Raw genomic sequence first — 16,615 nt, 5'->3', positions numbered from 1 at the left:
CCCACCAACCTCCGAATCCAACGCATCATCCTCCGACACTTCCGCCATCTGTAATCTGACCCCACTACCAAAGACATTTTTCCCTCCCCACCCTCATCTGCTTTCCGGAGGGACCACTCTCTCCGTGACTCCCTTGTCCGCTCCACACTCCCCTCCAGCCCCACCACCCCTGGCACTTTTCCCTGCAACCGGAGCAAGTGCTACACCTGCCCCTACACCTCCCCCCTCACCCCCATTCCAGGCCCTAAGAAGACCTTCCACATCAAACGGATGTTCACCTGCACATCTGCTAATGTGCTATACTGTATCCGCTGTTCCCGTTGTGGCCTCCTCTACATCAGGGAAACCAAGCGGAGGCTTGGGGACCGCTTTGCGGAACACCTACGCTCAGTTTGCAACAAACAACTACACCTCCCAGTCGCGAACCATTTCAACTCCCCCTCCCACTCCTTGGACGACATGTCCATCCTGGGCCTCCAGCATTGCCACAGTGATGCCACCCGAAAGTTGCAGGAACAGCATCTCATATTTCGCTTGGGAACCCTGCAGCCCAAGGGTATCAATGTGGACTTCACAAGCTTCAAAATCTCCCCTCCCCCGACCGCAACCCAAAACCAGCCCAGCTCGTCCCTGCCTCCCTAACCATTCCTCCCACCTCAAGCCCCACCCCCAGCTCCAACCCACTAACCTCATCCCACCTCCTTGACCTGTCTGTCCTCCCTGGACCGACCTATCCCCTCCCGAACTCGCCACGTACATTCACCTTTACTGGCTCCAACCCCGCCTCTTTGACCTTTCTGTCTCCTCTCCACCTATCTTCTCCTTTATCCATCTTCTATCCGCCTCTCCCTCTCTCCCTATTTATTTCAGAATCCCCTTCCCCTCCCCCATTTCTGAAGAAGGGTCTCGACTCGAAATGTCAGCTTTCCTGCTCCTCTGATGCTGCTTGGCCTGCTTTGTTCATCCAGCTCTACACCTTGTTATCTTGGATTTAAATTCAATCGGTTTTCAGTCTCTAAGTGCTTGGTTTAAATTAATTAGCTGATCTTCAAGCTACTTGCCAAAATAACAAAACAAACCTAAGGTTTCCAATTACACAGCCAATTGATACATGTTTCAATTTCAGAACTGTCTGTACCTGTTCAGCTGCTGACAGACACATTTTCTGTGTAAATCTCCAAGCTTAGAAAAGTGCTTTACCTCTTTGAGGAACCGTGCACTCTACCCTCCTATCATTTTTACAAACAAATTTTAGCTTCCTGCCTTCCAATTCATGAGTATGCTACACAACTTCGTAACTTTAATGAATGCAAAGTTGTGATTGCTCTCTAAAATACTTCTGCTTAAATTTCTTACTATAATGAGGTGTGCATTTTCTATTAAGGCAAGGCAGAGAATCTGTGTACACTCAAACACAGCCGTAACATGTTGTTCCTGTTTAACTTCTGACACCCAGTTAGTAAAAAAGGAAACCAGAAGTCCTGTATTCCAAAGTCAACCATTATAAGTGTCTAACTCTTAATTCTATAACCTGCTAGCAGTATTCTTAAGCATATCTATAGATATTTTCTAATCAACCTGTTCAGAGATGTTATTACACAATTCTGGAGCAGATGGGGCTAAAAGAGACATGAAGTGAAAGTTTAGAACATAGAACATAGAACATTACAGCGCAGTACAGGCCCTTCGGCCCTCGATGTTGCGCCGACCTGTGAAACCAATCTGAAGCCCATCTAACCTAAACTATTCCATTATCATCCATATGTTTATCCAATGACCATTTAAATGCCCTTAAAGTTGGTGAGTCTACTACTTTCGCAGGCAGGGCATTCCACGCCCTTACTACTCTCTGAGTAAAGAACCTACCTCTGACATCTGTCCTATATCTATCACCCTTCAATTTAAAGCTATGTCCCCTCGTGCTAGCCATCACCATCGGAGGAAAAAGGCTCCCACTGTCCACCCTATCTAATCCTCTGATCATCTTGTATGTCTCTATTAAGTCACCTCTTAACCTTCTTCTCTCTAACGAAAACAGCCTCAAGTCCCTCAGCCTTTCCTCATAAGACCTTCCCTCCATACCAGGCAACATCCTGGTAAATCTCCTCTGCACCCTTTCCAATGCTTCCACATCCTTCCTATAATGCGGTGACCAGAACTGTACGCAATACTCCCAAGTGCGGCCACACCAGAGTTTTGTACAGCTGCAACATGACCTCATGGCTCCGAAACTCAATCCCTCTACCAATAAAACCTAACACACCATACGCCTTCTTAACAACGCTATCTACCTGGGTGGCAACTTTCAGTGATCTATGCACATGGACACCGAGATCTCTCTGCTTATCCACACTACCAAGAATCTTACCATTAGCCCAGTACTCTGTATTCCTGTTACTCCTTCCAAAGTGAATCACCTCACACTTTTCCGCATTAAACTCCATTTGCCACCTCTCAGCCCAGCTCTGCAGCTTATCTACGTCCCTCTGTAACCTGCAACATCCTTCCGCACTATCCACAACTCCACCGACTTTGGTGTCATCCGCAAATTTACTAACCCATCCTTCTACGCCCTCATCCAGGTCATTTATAAAAATGACAAACAGCAGTGGCCCCAAAACAGATCCTTGAGGGACACCACTAGTAACTGAACTCCAGGATGAACATTTCCCATCAACCACCACCCTCTGTCTTCTTACAGCTAGCCAATTTCTGATCCAAACCGCTAAATCACCCTCAATCCCATGCCTCCGTATTTTCTGCAATAGCGTACCATGGAGAACCTTATCAAACGCTTTACTGAAATCCATATACACCACATCAACCGCTTTACCCTCATCCACCTGTTTGGTCACCTTCTCGAAGAACTCAATAAGGTTTGTGAGGCACGACCTACCCTTCGCAAAACCGTGTTGACTATCCCTAATCAAATTAATCATTTCGAGATGATTATAAATCCTATCTCTTATAATCCTTTCCAACACTTTACCCACAACCGAAGTAAGGCTCACTGGTCTATAATTACCAGGGTTGTCTCTACTCCCCTTCTTGAACAAGGGGACAACATTTGCTAGTCTCCAGTCTTCTGGCACTATTCCTGACGACAATGACGACATAAAGATCAAAGCCAAAGGCTCTGCAATCTCCTCTCTAGCTTCCCAGAGAATCCTAGGATAAATCCCATCCGGCCCAGGAGACTTATCTATTTTCACACCTTCCAGAATTGCTAACACCTCCTCCTTATGAACCTCAATCCCGTCTAGTCTAATAGACTGTATTTCAGTATTCTCCTCGACAACATTGTCTTTTTCCTGTGTGAATACTGACGAAAAATATTCATTTAGCAGCTCTCCTATCTCTTCGGACTCCACGCACAACTTCCCACTACTGTCCTTGACCGGCCCCAATCTTACTCTAGTCATTCTTTTATTCCTGACATACCTATAGAAAGCTTTAGGGTTTTCCTTGATCCTACCTGCTAAAGACTTCTCATGTCCCCTCCTGGCTCTTCTTAGCTCTCTCTTTCGGTCCTTCCTGGCTAACTTGTAACTCTCAAGCGCCCTAACTGAGCCTTCACGCCTCATCTCTACATAAGCCTCCTTCTTCCTCTTGACAAGAGATTCAACTTCTTTAGTAAACCACGGTTCCCTCGCTCGACCACTTCCTCCCTGCCTGACAGGTACATACTTCTCAAGGACACGCAGTAGCTGTTCCTTGAACAAGCTCCACATTTCAATTGTGCCCAGCCCCTGCAGTTTCCTTCTCCATTCTATGCATCCTAAATCTTGCCTAATCGCCTCATAATTGCCTTTCCCCCAGCTATAACTCTTGCCCTGCGGTATGTACCTATCCCTTTCCATCACTAAAGTAAACGTAACCGAATTGTGGTCACTATCACCAAAGTGCTCTCCTACCTCCAAATCTAACACCTGGCCTGGTTCATTACCCAGTACCAAATCCAATGTGGCCTCGCCTCTTGTTGGCCTATCTACATACTGTGTCAGGAAACCCTCCTGCACACATTGGACAAAAACTGACCCATCTGAAGTACTCGAACTATAGCGTTTCCAGTCAATATTTGGAAAGTTAAAGTCCCCCATAACAACTACCCTGTTACTTTCGCTCCTATCCAGAATCATCTTTGCAATCTTTTCCTCTACATCTCTGGAACTTTTCGGAGGCCTATAGAAAACTCCCAACAGGGTGACCTCTCCTTTTCTGGTTCTAACCTCAGCCCATACTACCTCAGTAGACGAGTTCTCATCAAACGTCCTTTCTGTCACCATAATACTGTCCTTGACTAACAATGCCACACCTCCACCTGTTTTACCACCTTCCCTGATCTTACTGAAACATCTAAACCCCGGAACCTGCAACAACCATTCCTGTCCCTGCTCTATCCATGTCTCCGAAATGGCCACAACATCGAAGTCCCAGGTACCAACCCATGCTGCAAGTTCACGCACCTTATTCCGGATGCTCCTGGCATTGAAGTAGACACACTTCAAACCACCTTCCTGCCTGTTTTTGTCTTGCATTTAACAAAACTGAAACTGAAGAAACCAAATTCAGAAAAAAACCCAAACTTATATAGCATCATAAGAGGTGCTGATTGGTTGAACTCTGGACGCAGTGGAGGTGTAGCTGGAACTGTTAACCACAGAAATGAAATGATGCTGCAAATCTGAAACAAAACAGAAATTGCTGGAGAAACTCAACAGGTCTGGCAACATCAGTGACCCTTCATCAGAACAAGTAGTAGCTAGAAAAAGATGGTATATATGCTAATGACTGAGTGTTAGAGAAAAGGAATGAGAACATAGATAGAGACAGAGCATAGATGGAGAAAAAGACATTTCGGCAAGCAAAGGGATGGAGAGTGGTAAGCCAGGGAAGGAGAAAAGCTGATAATGGCGACCATTAGTAAGTGAAAATGAGTCAGCTGTGTTGAAAACAGCCCATGTGATGACAAGGGTATGGATAAAGGAAATAGAAAAAGGTATTTAAATTATTGAATTCAATATTGAGTCCTGATGGCTGCAGGGTCCCCAAACAGAAATGAGATGCTCTTCTTCCAGTTTACGCTGAACTTCTCTAGAGTACCACAGCAAGCCCAAGACAGAAATGTTGGCCAGGGAACACTGTGGTGTGTTGAAGTGGCTGGCATCCGGATGCTCGGGGTCATTTTTGAGGACAGAACATAGGTGTTCGCAAAGTGGTTGCCCAGCCTGCAGTTCATTTCCCCAGTGTAGAGGAAACCACACTGTGAGCAGCGAATGTGGTAAACTGTATTGAATGAAGTGCAAGTAAATCACTGCTTCAGCTGGAAGATATGTTTGGAGCCTTTGTTAGTGAGGAGGGAGGAGGTAAATGGGCAGGTATTACATCTTCTGTGATTGCATGGGAAGATGCTGTGGGAGTGTGGAGAGGTGTTGGGAGTGGAGGAGGAGTTGACCATGGTGTCCTGGAAGGAATGGTCCCTGTGGAATGCTGACAAGGGAGGGGTGGTTGGGAATATGTGTCTGGTAGTGGCATAATGTTGGAGCTGATGGAAATGGCAGCTCATGATCCTTTGGATGCAGATACTGTGGTGTCGAAAGTGAGGACCAATTGGGTATCCTATTGGTGTTGTGGAAGGGAAGAGAAGGAGTGAGTGCAGAAGTTCAGGAAATGAGTCAGACCTGGCTGAGGGCCCTGTCAACTACAGAGGTGGGGAATCCTTGGTTGAGGAGAAGGGTGGACATTTCTGAGGCCTCCTGCAGAAGGTAGCATCATCTAAGCAGATACGACGGAGATGGAGAAAGTGGGAGAGTGGAATGGAGTCTTTACAGAAAGCAGAGTGTGAGGATGTATAGTCCAGGTAACAATGGGAGTCAGTGGGTTTGTAGTGGTTATCAGTGGCCATCCCTGGAAATGGGAACAGAGATGTCGAGGAAGAGAAGAGAGGAGACAGAGATGGAACGGGCAAAAGTGAGAGTGAGAAATTGTAAACAGAGTTGACCAAGTTTTCCAATTCTGAACAAGAAAGAGAGCAGCACCTAATATGTGATTGATGTACTGGAGAAAGAGTTGTGGGAAGGGACCTGAGTAGGATTGGAACAAGGCATGTTCACATACTCCATGAAAGGATAGGCAGAACTGGGGCCCATGTGGGTATCCATAGCCACAACTCTGATCTGAAGAAAGTGAGAGAAGTTGAAGGTGAAGTTATTCAAAGTGAGGATGAGCTTGACCAGGTAGATGAGGATGGTGGTGGATGGTGACAGTTCAGACCTTTTTTTTAAGGGAGAAGTGGAGGGCCCTGAGACCACCCCAGTGGGGGTTGGATGTATATTTGGATTGCATGTCTGTGGTCAAGAGGAGGTGGCTAGATCCCACAAAATGGAAATTCTGAAACTGGCATAAAGCTTCAGAAGCATCAGAGATCTAATTGGGAAGGGACTAGACAAGTGGAGAAAAAAAATTAGTCAAGATAGATAGAGATAACCTCCTTGGGCAGGTTCAGGCAGAAACAATGGGTCTGCAAGGGTGGTCATAGAGTCACACAGCATGGAATTAGGTGCTTCAGCCCAACTCATTCATGGCAACCAGGTTTCCTAAACTGAATTAGTCCCATTTGCCTGCGTTTGCCCCATTTTCCTCTAAACCTTTCCTATCCATGTACTTGTCTATGTACCTGTCCAAATATTTTTTAAATATTCTAATTATATTCACCTCTACCACTTCCTCAGGCAGCTCATTCCATATACACACCCATTTTTAACTTTGATCTTTCTTTCTACCTTGTTCTTAAGATTCTGTACCTAGGTACTTGTACCTAAGGTAGTGTCTTGTGTGGCAACATTATACACTTTCCTGTGTGCTCCCGTACTTTTATACTTGAGTACGTGTGCCAATAAAAACCAAACCAAAATCAAAACCAAACCCTCTGTGTGAAATGATTGCCCCTCAGGTTGCTTTTAAATCTTTCCCCTCTCAGTTTAAAACTATGCCCTCTAATTTGGACTCCCTACATTGGGAAAAAAGACCTTGGCTATTCATCTTATCTATACCCCTCCCTGTTTATGGATTCTGGGAAGAAGGTAGAAGCAGGTCGCATGGGGTGGGGCTTGGAGGCTATGGAGAGGGAAATCCCTGAATTCAATGAGATTGGTGACTATTGCGGACCCAATGGCCAGATGTTCAACGGTGGGCTCATGGTCCAGGAGGAGATAAGTGGAGAGCTGAGCCTCAGCCTCCGCAATGTAGAGATAAGCACACTAGATAACAACAGCACCTTTGTTGACAGGCTTGATTATAGTTGGTGGTGGGGTCATGGTCCAAGGAGTGATGGGAGGAGGGGTCTGAGAGCTGGTGCTCAGCTTCTGCGATGCAGAGGTCAATATGCAAGACAACAAGAGCACCACCTTTGTCGGCAAGCTCGATCCAACTCTTTGTTTGCCAAACTGTCTTTCTCTCCCTCTGGGCTCCATCTTCATCAATCTTTTCACTCCTTTACCTCCACCACCATCCTCCCAAACCCTGTCTTCAGCATATATACCAGCTTTTCCTAGTTACTACTAGCTCTAAGGAAGGTCACTGGACCTGTAATATTAACTCTGCTTTCCCTCTACAAAATCCTGCCAGACCTGCTGAGTTTCTCCAGCAATTTCTGGTTTTATGTCAGGAAATGTTAACTGTTAGTCTCACTTTGTCAACTTTAATTACCAGATTCCCTTTTGGCTTTGAAAATAAAACAATAAGTCACACTGTTTCAAAAGAAATGAAAGAATGCCAATTTTGTTTTCTAAGAAGAACTGTAGTATTCCTTTCATGTATGGTCCCCAATAATCTTCAGGTATAAGCACTTCATATCATAAAGCTATTTGGTATTTTGATGGCTTGCATCAACTCATTGGTCTTGGAAATTTCCTTTCTTTTCTAACTGTCTTGGATCACAGCGTATATCCAAGCGGTTCTTTTCAGATTCGGGTAAATATAATTAAGAGAGGGCTGAACAACAGCAATTTGCTTAAATATGAATGTTTATTAAGTAATAATAAATGATTATAGTGGTAATAATAAATGGAAAAGAAAAGAGGGAAAAAAGCAACAAGCCTCACGCCTTTCTGGTAAAAACAACAAGTCTCATGTTCTTCTGCTTGTTGGAGATCCCTCAATCGGTGGCTGGTCTGGAGGCTTATGTTCGTTCCTGGCACTGTTCACAATTCTGAGCCGAAATGAAGGTCAGCAGCAGCGGTAGTAGCAGCAGCAGATTGGAACGAAGCTCTCTCTCTCTTATACAGTGTGACAAACGGCCAGTGCAAAGATAGCAGATACAGAAAGACAAAACTGCTGGCTGGTACAGAAAACAGAAGATGGGAAAACAAGTGCAGATCTTGTAAAGGAATGTACACAGGATTCATTCAAGGTCCTGCAGCTTGTCAAGTATTATCCTAAACTTTCCCAACCTATTTTCCCATCTGGTACAATCTATTTTCTCATGCAACTGTTGAATATCATCATTAACTTTTAGCCCTTTGGCCCATCCCATACAATAATACATGTTGCGTATTTGCAAGTTCAACTCTTCACCTTTCTTTCATTTATGCTTTTGTTAAGAGTTTGTTTTTTTTCACAAAGAATGGTTATTGTAACACTTAATGGACAAAATGTTTTCAGTACCTGTCTTTCATAGAATCCGCCCTTAACTATGTCCCAAATACAATCTCATATTCCCTCCTTCAACATGAACTACTGTTTCTGCGGCTAGAGTGCTTTAACAATCCTTTTTATTTTCTTAGCTTCCCGAGTTAAGAGCAACATTTCCTGTTTTCATCTATCAAAAATCTTGAAAGGCATCTACACTATTTGGGGAGGCAATGACCTAGTGGTGTTATCAGTGATTATTAATCCAAAAATTCAGCTAATGTTCTGGGAAGCTGTGTTTAATCCAGCCGGGGCAGATGGTGGAATTTGAATCCAAAAAGGAATCTAGAAGTAAGTGTCTGATGATGACTATGAAACCATGGTCGATTGCAGGAAAAACCCATCTGGTTCACTAATGTCCTTTAAGGAAAGAAATCTGTTATCTTTATCTGGTCTGGCCTACATGTGACTCCAATCCCACAGCAATGTGGTTGGCTCTTAATTGCCCTCTTGGCCATTAGGGATTTGCAATAAATGCTGGCCTAGCCGAGATGCCCAAATTCTGCCCAACATCTTGGCTACCTATTGGGAAGACTGGCATGAGAAATATCACCAACAAATAACTAATTTCATGTCTTAGGCCACCCAAGAATGGAAACTTTAATATCTATTTTCCCATAATTAACTTTTTAATGTTTTATTTGCCTTTAAAACATCCTACATTTTAGGGTGATTCATCAAAGTACATAGATCCAGACATCAAAAAGAGCATCCTGTCCTGTCTAAGTGTTTAACTGCCGAATTGAGGGTTGCAACTAATCTGTTTCTTCTTTAAGTGTGACATCACCTTTCTGTGATGATCAGACACAATAACGCAGAATAGGAGTAACACTATAAATGGGACTCATGATTCAAAGTTACCCCAGACCTATTCTGTATAATCTATGAATCCAAATATTTAAAATACCCTGACATTTGACGTACAATCTTAAATTCCACTTTAATCAGGATAACTACACATTTCTCAAATGCCATAGTGTTACTCCATAAGGACTCATCAACACACATCATGAAAAGTCCCTGAAATTTCTACTTATGATATCAGTAAAATGTCATACGATCGGCGTTTAGTTAAACAAAATAAGCTTTCAACAAAACAGATCTCATAAAAGACATAACTCAAAACATCAATACATCTGTTTCATTTCCATTCTGCAGGCTTGCCTCATTTGGTAGTTTCAGAAGCAATTGTCATAGGCCCAACTTCCTTTAGTTGCTTCATCAATAACCTTATCTCCATCGTATGGTTAGAAAATGGGGATGTTCACTGATGATTATGCAACGATCAGAACTATTTGGTACTCAGGTACTGAAGGAATCCATGTCCATATTCGGCAAGAACTGTACAATATCAGGGCATTGGTTGATAATTGGCAAAGAACGTTTGTGCCACATAATTGCGAGGCAATGACCATCTCAAAGAATAGTGTGTCTAACTATATGAATTTGACATTCAATGGCTTTATCATTACCAACCTCCTGGGGTTACCCATTGACCAGAAATTGAACTGGACCAATGTAAATACTGTGACTACAACAGCAGGTCAGAGGTGTGAATTCTGCAGTAGGTGACTCATCTTCTGACACCTCAAAGCCAGTCCATGATCTGCAAGGCACAAGTTGTGATGGAATATTCTCCACTTGCCCAGAAAGGTGCAGCTCCACTGACATTCAATAAATTCAGCACCATCCAGGACAAAGCAACCTGCTTAATTGTCACATCATCAGCTACCAAGATGGCAGCAGAGTAGGACTCCTCAGCCAGAGCTCATCCGCTCCATCTATTTCTTTTCTTTTTTTTCTCTTTTTGATTTTGTTTCCCTTCTTTCTTCTTACCGCCTGTCCTTGAGCCTCAAATGAATTTGTTGCAGACTTCCAGCCTAAGCGCGGACTCCTGGCCTTGGTGTAGACTCCCAGCCTTGAGGTGAAGCCAGCACAGTCTCCTGGCCTCAGTGTGGACTCCTGGCCTCGAGGTGAATCCAGCGTGGACTCTCGACACTTCTGACCTCGATAGCCTCGAGGTGAAGTCTGGCACAGACTGGGAGGCTAGGTGCCGGCATGAACTGCGTTGGAATGGCTGCTATTCTGAAGTTCTTAGTTTTTTATTTTCCTAACTTATTCCAAAGAATTTGAACTTAAGAATCTGTACCTAGATACATTTGTACCCAAGGTGGCAGGTGTAAGTAGTGACTTGTAAACTTTTCACTGTAATCATGTGAGTACATGTGACAATAAAAGCTAATTCTAATTCAAATTCATCTTCAACATTCACTCCCTTCACCATGGTGCACAGTGCCTGCAGTTTGTACCATCTACAAGTCACACTGCTGTCACTCACTACAGAGACTCCTTCAACAACAACTTACAAACCTGTGACATCTACCAGGAAGAAAAAGGGCAGTAGAGCACACTGAAGCATACACCAGCCTGACTTGGAACAATATTGCTCTTCCTTCACTATTGCTTGGTCAAAACCCTGGAACTCCTTTCTTAACAGCATTGTGGGGGTGCCTACAAAATCATGGACACCCAACAGTTGAGGCAGTCCAGATGTGTTGTTCAGATAAAGAGTGTCCATCACAACATTTGACAAGTAAAATTCTTTTCTTATGTTCTGGCTCCTTTACCCCATTGATACAAAGTGCACTTCTCCCTTGAAGCTCTAAGCTGCTCTCAGACTCTCCTGGCTGCTAGCCAATGTACAAGCACATGCACATACATGTCTGTTCAACTTCCTTTCCAGTCAGACATTCACAGAATTCTCTTTCTCCAACCCCCTTTTCCCGTGCTCACCCACAATCCCCTTCCCAAACCCTGCATTTTCTCAGAAGCTCCTTTTCCCAGACCCGCTTTGCCAGGATCTTGACTTCTACCTTACAATTGCCCAAACACCACTTCTAGCCTACCCAGACACTCCTATATCATGGACTTAGTTCCCTAGCCTCAGATCTGAATTTGCTGCTGCAGCTGTTGGCCCTGACTTTGGACCACCTCCCCAGATCTGAGTCAAGTCTGTCACTGCCCCAAAACACACCCTGCCACAATTATCCATCTTTGGAAACCAGACAATTCTCAGATGAATTTACCAATCTGTGTCAGACCATTTGTGTGTATACAAGCCTCTCTGCTCCTATGATGCTGCTTGGCCTGCTGTGTTCATCCAGCCCTGCACCTTGTTGTCTCTGTGTCTATACATGCTTTAGTTGCTACTGAAGCCCATGCCTGGGCACAGAATGGGAAGCTAAATTCCAGGACAATCTCAGAAAATCTGGAATGGTTTGTTTAAGGGGAGGCGATGGCCTAGTTGTATTACCACTGGACTGTTAATCCAGAGACCCAGGTAATGTTCAGGGGACCTGTGTTTGAATCTTACCACAGCAGATGGTGGAATTCAATTAGTTTGGAATTAAGAGTTTGATAATGACCAAGAATCCATGATTGTTGTAAAAACCCATCTGGTTCATTAATGTCCTTTAGAGAAGGAAACTGCGATCCTTACCTGGTTCGGCCTACATGTGGGTCCAGATCCACAGCAATGACTCTCAACTGCCCTCTGGGCAATTAGGGATGGGCAATAAATGCTGGTCTAGCCCAGTGCTGCCCACACCTTCTGAATGAATATAAAAAAAAGCCTATTTGTATGTATAACTTGCATATGTTACTTGCATATGTTAACATTAACGATATAGCTGGGGGCTGATGTGGAGGTGAGCAGATACATGGGGGTGCATTCATTGGATAATAATTTATGTACCTATAGACAGGCTCTTCAGTAGATTTTTAGTCATAGAATAATAGAGCCGTACAGCATGGAAACAGACCCTTCAATCCAACTCGTCCATGCCAACCAGATATTCTAAATAAATTTAGTCCCATTTGCCAGCATTTTGCCCATACCCTTCTAAATCCTTCCTATTCATAAATGGATCCAGATGCCTTTTAAACGTCGTAATCGCACCAGCCTCCACCACTTCCTCTGGCAGCTCATTCCATACATGCCCCACCTTCTGCGTGAAAAAGTTTCCCCTTAGTTGCTTTTTATATCTTTCCCCTCTCACCTTAAACCAATGCCTCCTAGTTTTGGACTCCCCCACCCTGGGGAAAAGACCTTGCCTATTTACCCTATCCATGCCTCTCATGTTTTGATAAACCTCTATAAGGTCACCCCTTAGCCTCCGACACTCCAGGGAAAATATCCCCAGCCTATTCAGCCACTCTCTGTAGCTCAGACCCTCCAACCTTGGCAACATCCCCAAAAATCTTTACTGAACCCTCTTTAGTTTCACAACATCCGTCCTGTAGGGGGAGACCAGAATTGCACACAATATTCCAAAAGTGGCTGAACCAATGTCAGGTACAGTTGTAACATGACCTCCCAACTCTTATACTTAATGCACTGACAACTAAAGTCAAGCATACCAAACACCTTCTTCACTATCCTAGCTACCTGCCACTCCACTTCCAAGGAACTACGAAACTGCACTCCACAGTCTCTTTGTTCAGCAACACTCCCTAGGACCTTATCATTAAGCGTAAAAGTCCTGACCTGATTTGCCTTTCCAAAATACAGCACCTCACATTTATCTAAATTAAACTCCATCTGCTACTCCTCGTTTTCGATAATTAAGTGATTAGTATCATGCAAGAGACTAAGGTTTAATTCTCCAAAGGAAAATAGTTGCTCCCGATGTTGTTACCTATTAAAGGTGGGGACAGTTTTCCTAACACTTCTGAACTTTGGCTATCCAGTGTGGGGTGTGTGGGCAGGCAGGGAAGGGAACTTTCTTGTTAACCTGGGCCTGGATAGAGAAGCTCAAAATAGTTCCAGGCAGTTGAGGAGGCTGTTAGGCTTGATAACCACTGAAGAGGGGCAGGCAGTGTTAATGCCCAGGAATCCTTAGAGTACATGCACACAGTATCCAATGGTATTCTTGAGACTTTCTACACCTGATGGGCTCAATAAGGGCTGGACTGCATTATCTTCTTTGACATTGTCCTTTTAATGTATTAGTTAAGCTTGCTTTAAAGTCTTGATTTTCAGTTACATTGATCTTTAAATTGTGATTCATTAGTTAGTTAGTTTTGTTCATTTGGTACTCGAGAGTATAAAATGTCACTTTGGGCACTTGTACTTCATGGTAGAGTTAGGAATAGTGCATCTTTGATGCCTCATTTTGTTATGAAACCTAAAATATGGGTAAAGATGGACTTCTTCATGAAGTTTGAAGTTTAATAGCAGAGTAGTGATAGAATGGAAACTACTCACCACTTGATCCTGCTGTAACCCTGACCTGTTTTCTTTCGTTATATCTTACTTGGAGTCAATTAGGCTCCTGCGGGACCCTCGTCACTAAGAGGATGCCTGCTGTTGCTGCCTCAGGCTCACAGTTGTAGTATCTGCATTGGATGTGGCATGTGTGTGGAAGAACACAGAGGAGAAGCGTAGAAGACTTACTTTTTAAGGTCTTAAACATTCGTGTTAGGAGTCTGTGTGGGAGAGAGATCAACTGCAGGGTTCTCTCCCAATATTCATTATCTGGGTGTTTACTCCTTGATCCTACAGGTTTCTGTCACCTTTCTTCTGATGGGTTGACAGTGGCATTAAGCTCAGAAACCTGGCTGTTTATCCTATTCAACTTCTCTCCTGACAGTTACATTTAATGAGCAGGAAAGGGCTGCCTTGGTGAGGGAAGGTGAGAAAGAATGAAAGTTGTTCAGGCATGTGAAGGTAACAAAAACAGAAACAAAAACAAGAAAAAGTGTGCAGGTAAGCCTTGCTGCCCATTTTACTTCATTATTTTGCTTGACTTTGACTGGGACATTGAAGGAAAATCCAGCCAACAGTGCTAATCTATGCCAAAGCGTATGCTCTAGCACCAAAGCAAAAGTGTAGTATTTGGTACAACAAGGTGCAGGGCTGGATGAACACAGCAGGCCAAGCAGCATCATAGGAGCAGAGAGGCTGACGTTTCGGGCCTAGACCCTTCATCAGAAAAGGGGGAGGGGAAGGGGGTTCTGAAATAAATAGGGAGAGAGTGGGAGGCGGATAGAAGATGGATAGAGGAGAGGATAGGTGGAGAGGAAACAAACAGGTCGAAGAGGCGGGGATGGAGCCAGTAAAGGTGAGTGTAGGTGGGGAGTTAGGAAGGGGATAGGTCAGTCCAGGGAGGACGGACAGGTCAAGGGGGCGGGATGTTCAGTTAGTGCTAGAAAGTGTCATCAATTCTGTGTTTGGTGGTCTCAGGGCACAGAAGGAATTGTGGCAGTTTCCAGGATATCTTGCACAGACCTGCATAAAAAAACATCCAGTGGTCACATACCAGCTGACATTGATAGAGTGGAATCCCTTCCAGTTAACAAAATAAAAACTGCTGGTGTACTGATGGTGTCTTGATTGCTGCTTGTGTGCAGTCTCTGCAAGAATCCAGCCAACACAACAAGATGTGAGAGTCCTCTGACTCTGACTGTCTTCATCAGCGGCAGATGCAAGCCCCTGACAAACATGGCATTGGTTACCTGCAAGACACACTTGTGGACAGTGGACACCAAATGCTGCAAGGGTCATCAGGAGACCCCTGGAAGAAGCCAGAAGCAAACAAGTTCAGGGCTGTGGTGACTTGAATACATGGCCAGCTGGGTGACTGAGAAGGACAACTTGTTTCAGAAATTTGCAGATATCGGCATTGACCTGTTGTGAAAGCCTGAGCTTCCTGACACACTATTGCTTTCCAATTCTTAGTGAGCTTAACCCACTGCCTGTATGTTCTGTGCTGGCAGCATTCCCTCCTTTGAGTAGGTGCTCTGTATCCATTTCCACTGTCCGTATTGCTCGAGAGAAAGCAACTGCTATTGGGTTTTGCTGCCGTTGCTGATGGTGGTGCTGCACCTTTTACTTCTCATTGAAGCTCAGCAGTTACCTAAGCTGCTCCAGTGCTGCACAGAGGCTGACAGCAGATCAATGTAAGGGCCGAGCTAAGAGAAGTGACTTCCAAAAGGTTGGGAATCACCTGTACAATGAAACTAAGTAACCTCACACTTCTCACGTTATGCTCCACCTGTAACCTTGTTGTCCACTCATTGACTTGTCTATATGTCTTTGCAGTCTCTCTGTGTCCTTCTCACAACTTGTGTTTCCAATTAGCTTTGTATTTTCGGCAAATTTAGACATGTTTCTCTCTGCCTTATGATTGGAGAATCTGGAATTGTTTTCCTTTGAGCAGAGGAGATTGAGAGGGGACAATGTTGAGGTATATAAAATTATGAGGGACATTGATAAAGTAGACGGGAAGAAACTTTTCCCCATGATGGCGAAATCAATGATTTGGGGCAAAGATTTAAGATAAGGGGCAGGAGGCTTAGCGGAGATGTGGGGAAAAGCTTTTTCACCCAGAGAGTGGTGTAAACAGGAGGTTGAGAGTAGTGAGGTGATAAATAAGGTTTCAACCCTATCGCAGGAGTGTACCAGCAGGCAGGAAGGTGGTTTGAAGTGTGTCTACTTCAATGCCAGGAGCATCCGGAATAAGGTGGGTGAATTTGCAGCATGGGTTGGTACCTGGGACTTCGATGTTGTGGCCATTTCGGAGACATGGATAGAGCAAGGACAGGAATGGTTGTTGCAGGTTCCGGGGTTTAGATGTTTCAGTAAGATCAGGGAAGGTGGTAAAAGAGGGGGAGGTGTGGCATTGTTAGTCAAGGACAGTATTACGGTGACAGAAAGGACGTTTGATGAGAACTCGTCTACTGAGGTAGTATGGGCTGAGGTTAGAACCAGGAAAGGAGAGGTCACCCTGTTGGGAGTTTTCTATAGGCCTCCGAAAAGTTCCAGAGATGTAGAGGAAAAGATTGCAAAGATGATTCTGGATAGGAGCGAAAGTAACAGGGTAGTTGTTATGGGGGACTTTAACTTTCCAAATATTGACTGGAAACG

At 44.2% G+C, this 16,615-nt stretch overlaps 1 protein-coding gene across 1 annotated transcript in view; it reads left to right on the top strand.

Annotated features, from left to right (window-relative positions):
• LOC109934893 (cilia- and flagella-associated protein 54-like) overlaps nucleotides 1–16,615 on the top strand; it is a 172,017-nt gene that overhangs the window by 11,484 nt on the left and 143,918 nt on the right. Inside the window, exons 7-8 of the mRNA XM_048610553.1 lie at nucleotides 15,166–15,300; nucleotides 15,594–15,648. Coding sequence (XP_048466510.1) covers nucleotides 15,166–15,300; nucleotides 15,594–15,648 — 190 coding nt within the window. The remainder of the gene's footprint in view (nucleotides 1–15,165; nucleotides 15,301–15,593; nucleotides 15,649–16,615) is intronic.

Source organism: Rhincodon typus, chromosome 22 (genome assembly GCF_021869965.1).
Source record: "Rhincodon typus isolate 14 chromosome 22, sRhiTyp1.1, whole genome shotgun sequence".
NCBI lineage: Eukaryota > Metazoa > Chordata > Chondrichthyes > Orectolobiformes > Rhincodontidae > Rhincodon > Rhincodon typus.
This window is presented reverse-complemented; position numbering and strand designations above follow the sequence as displayed.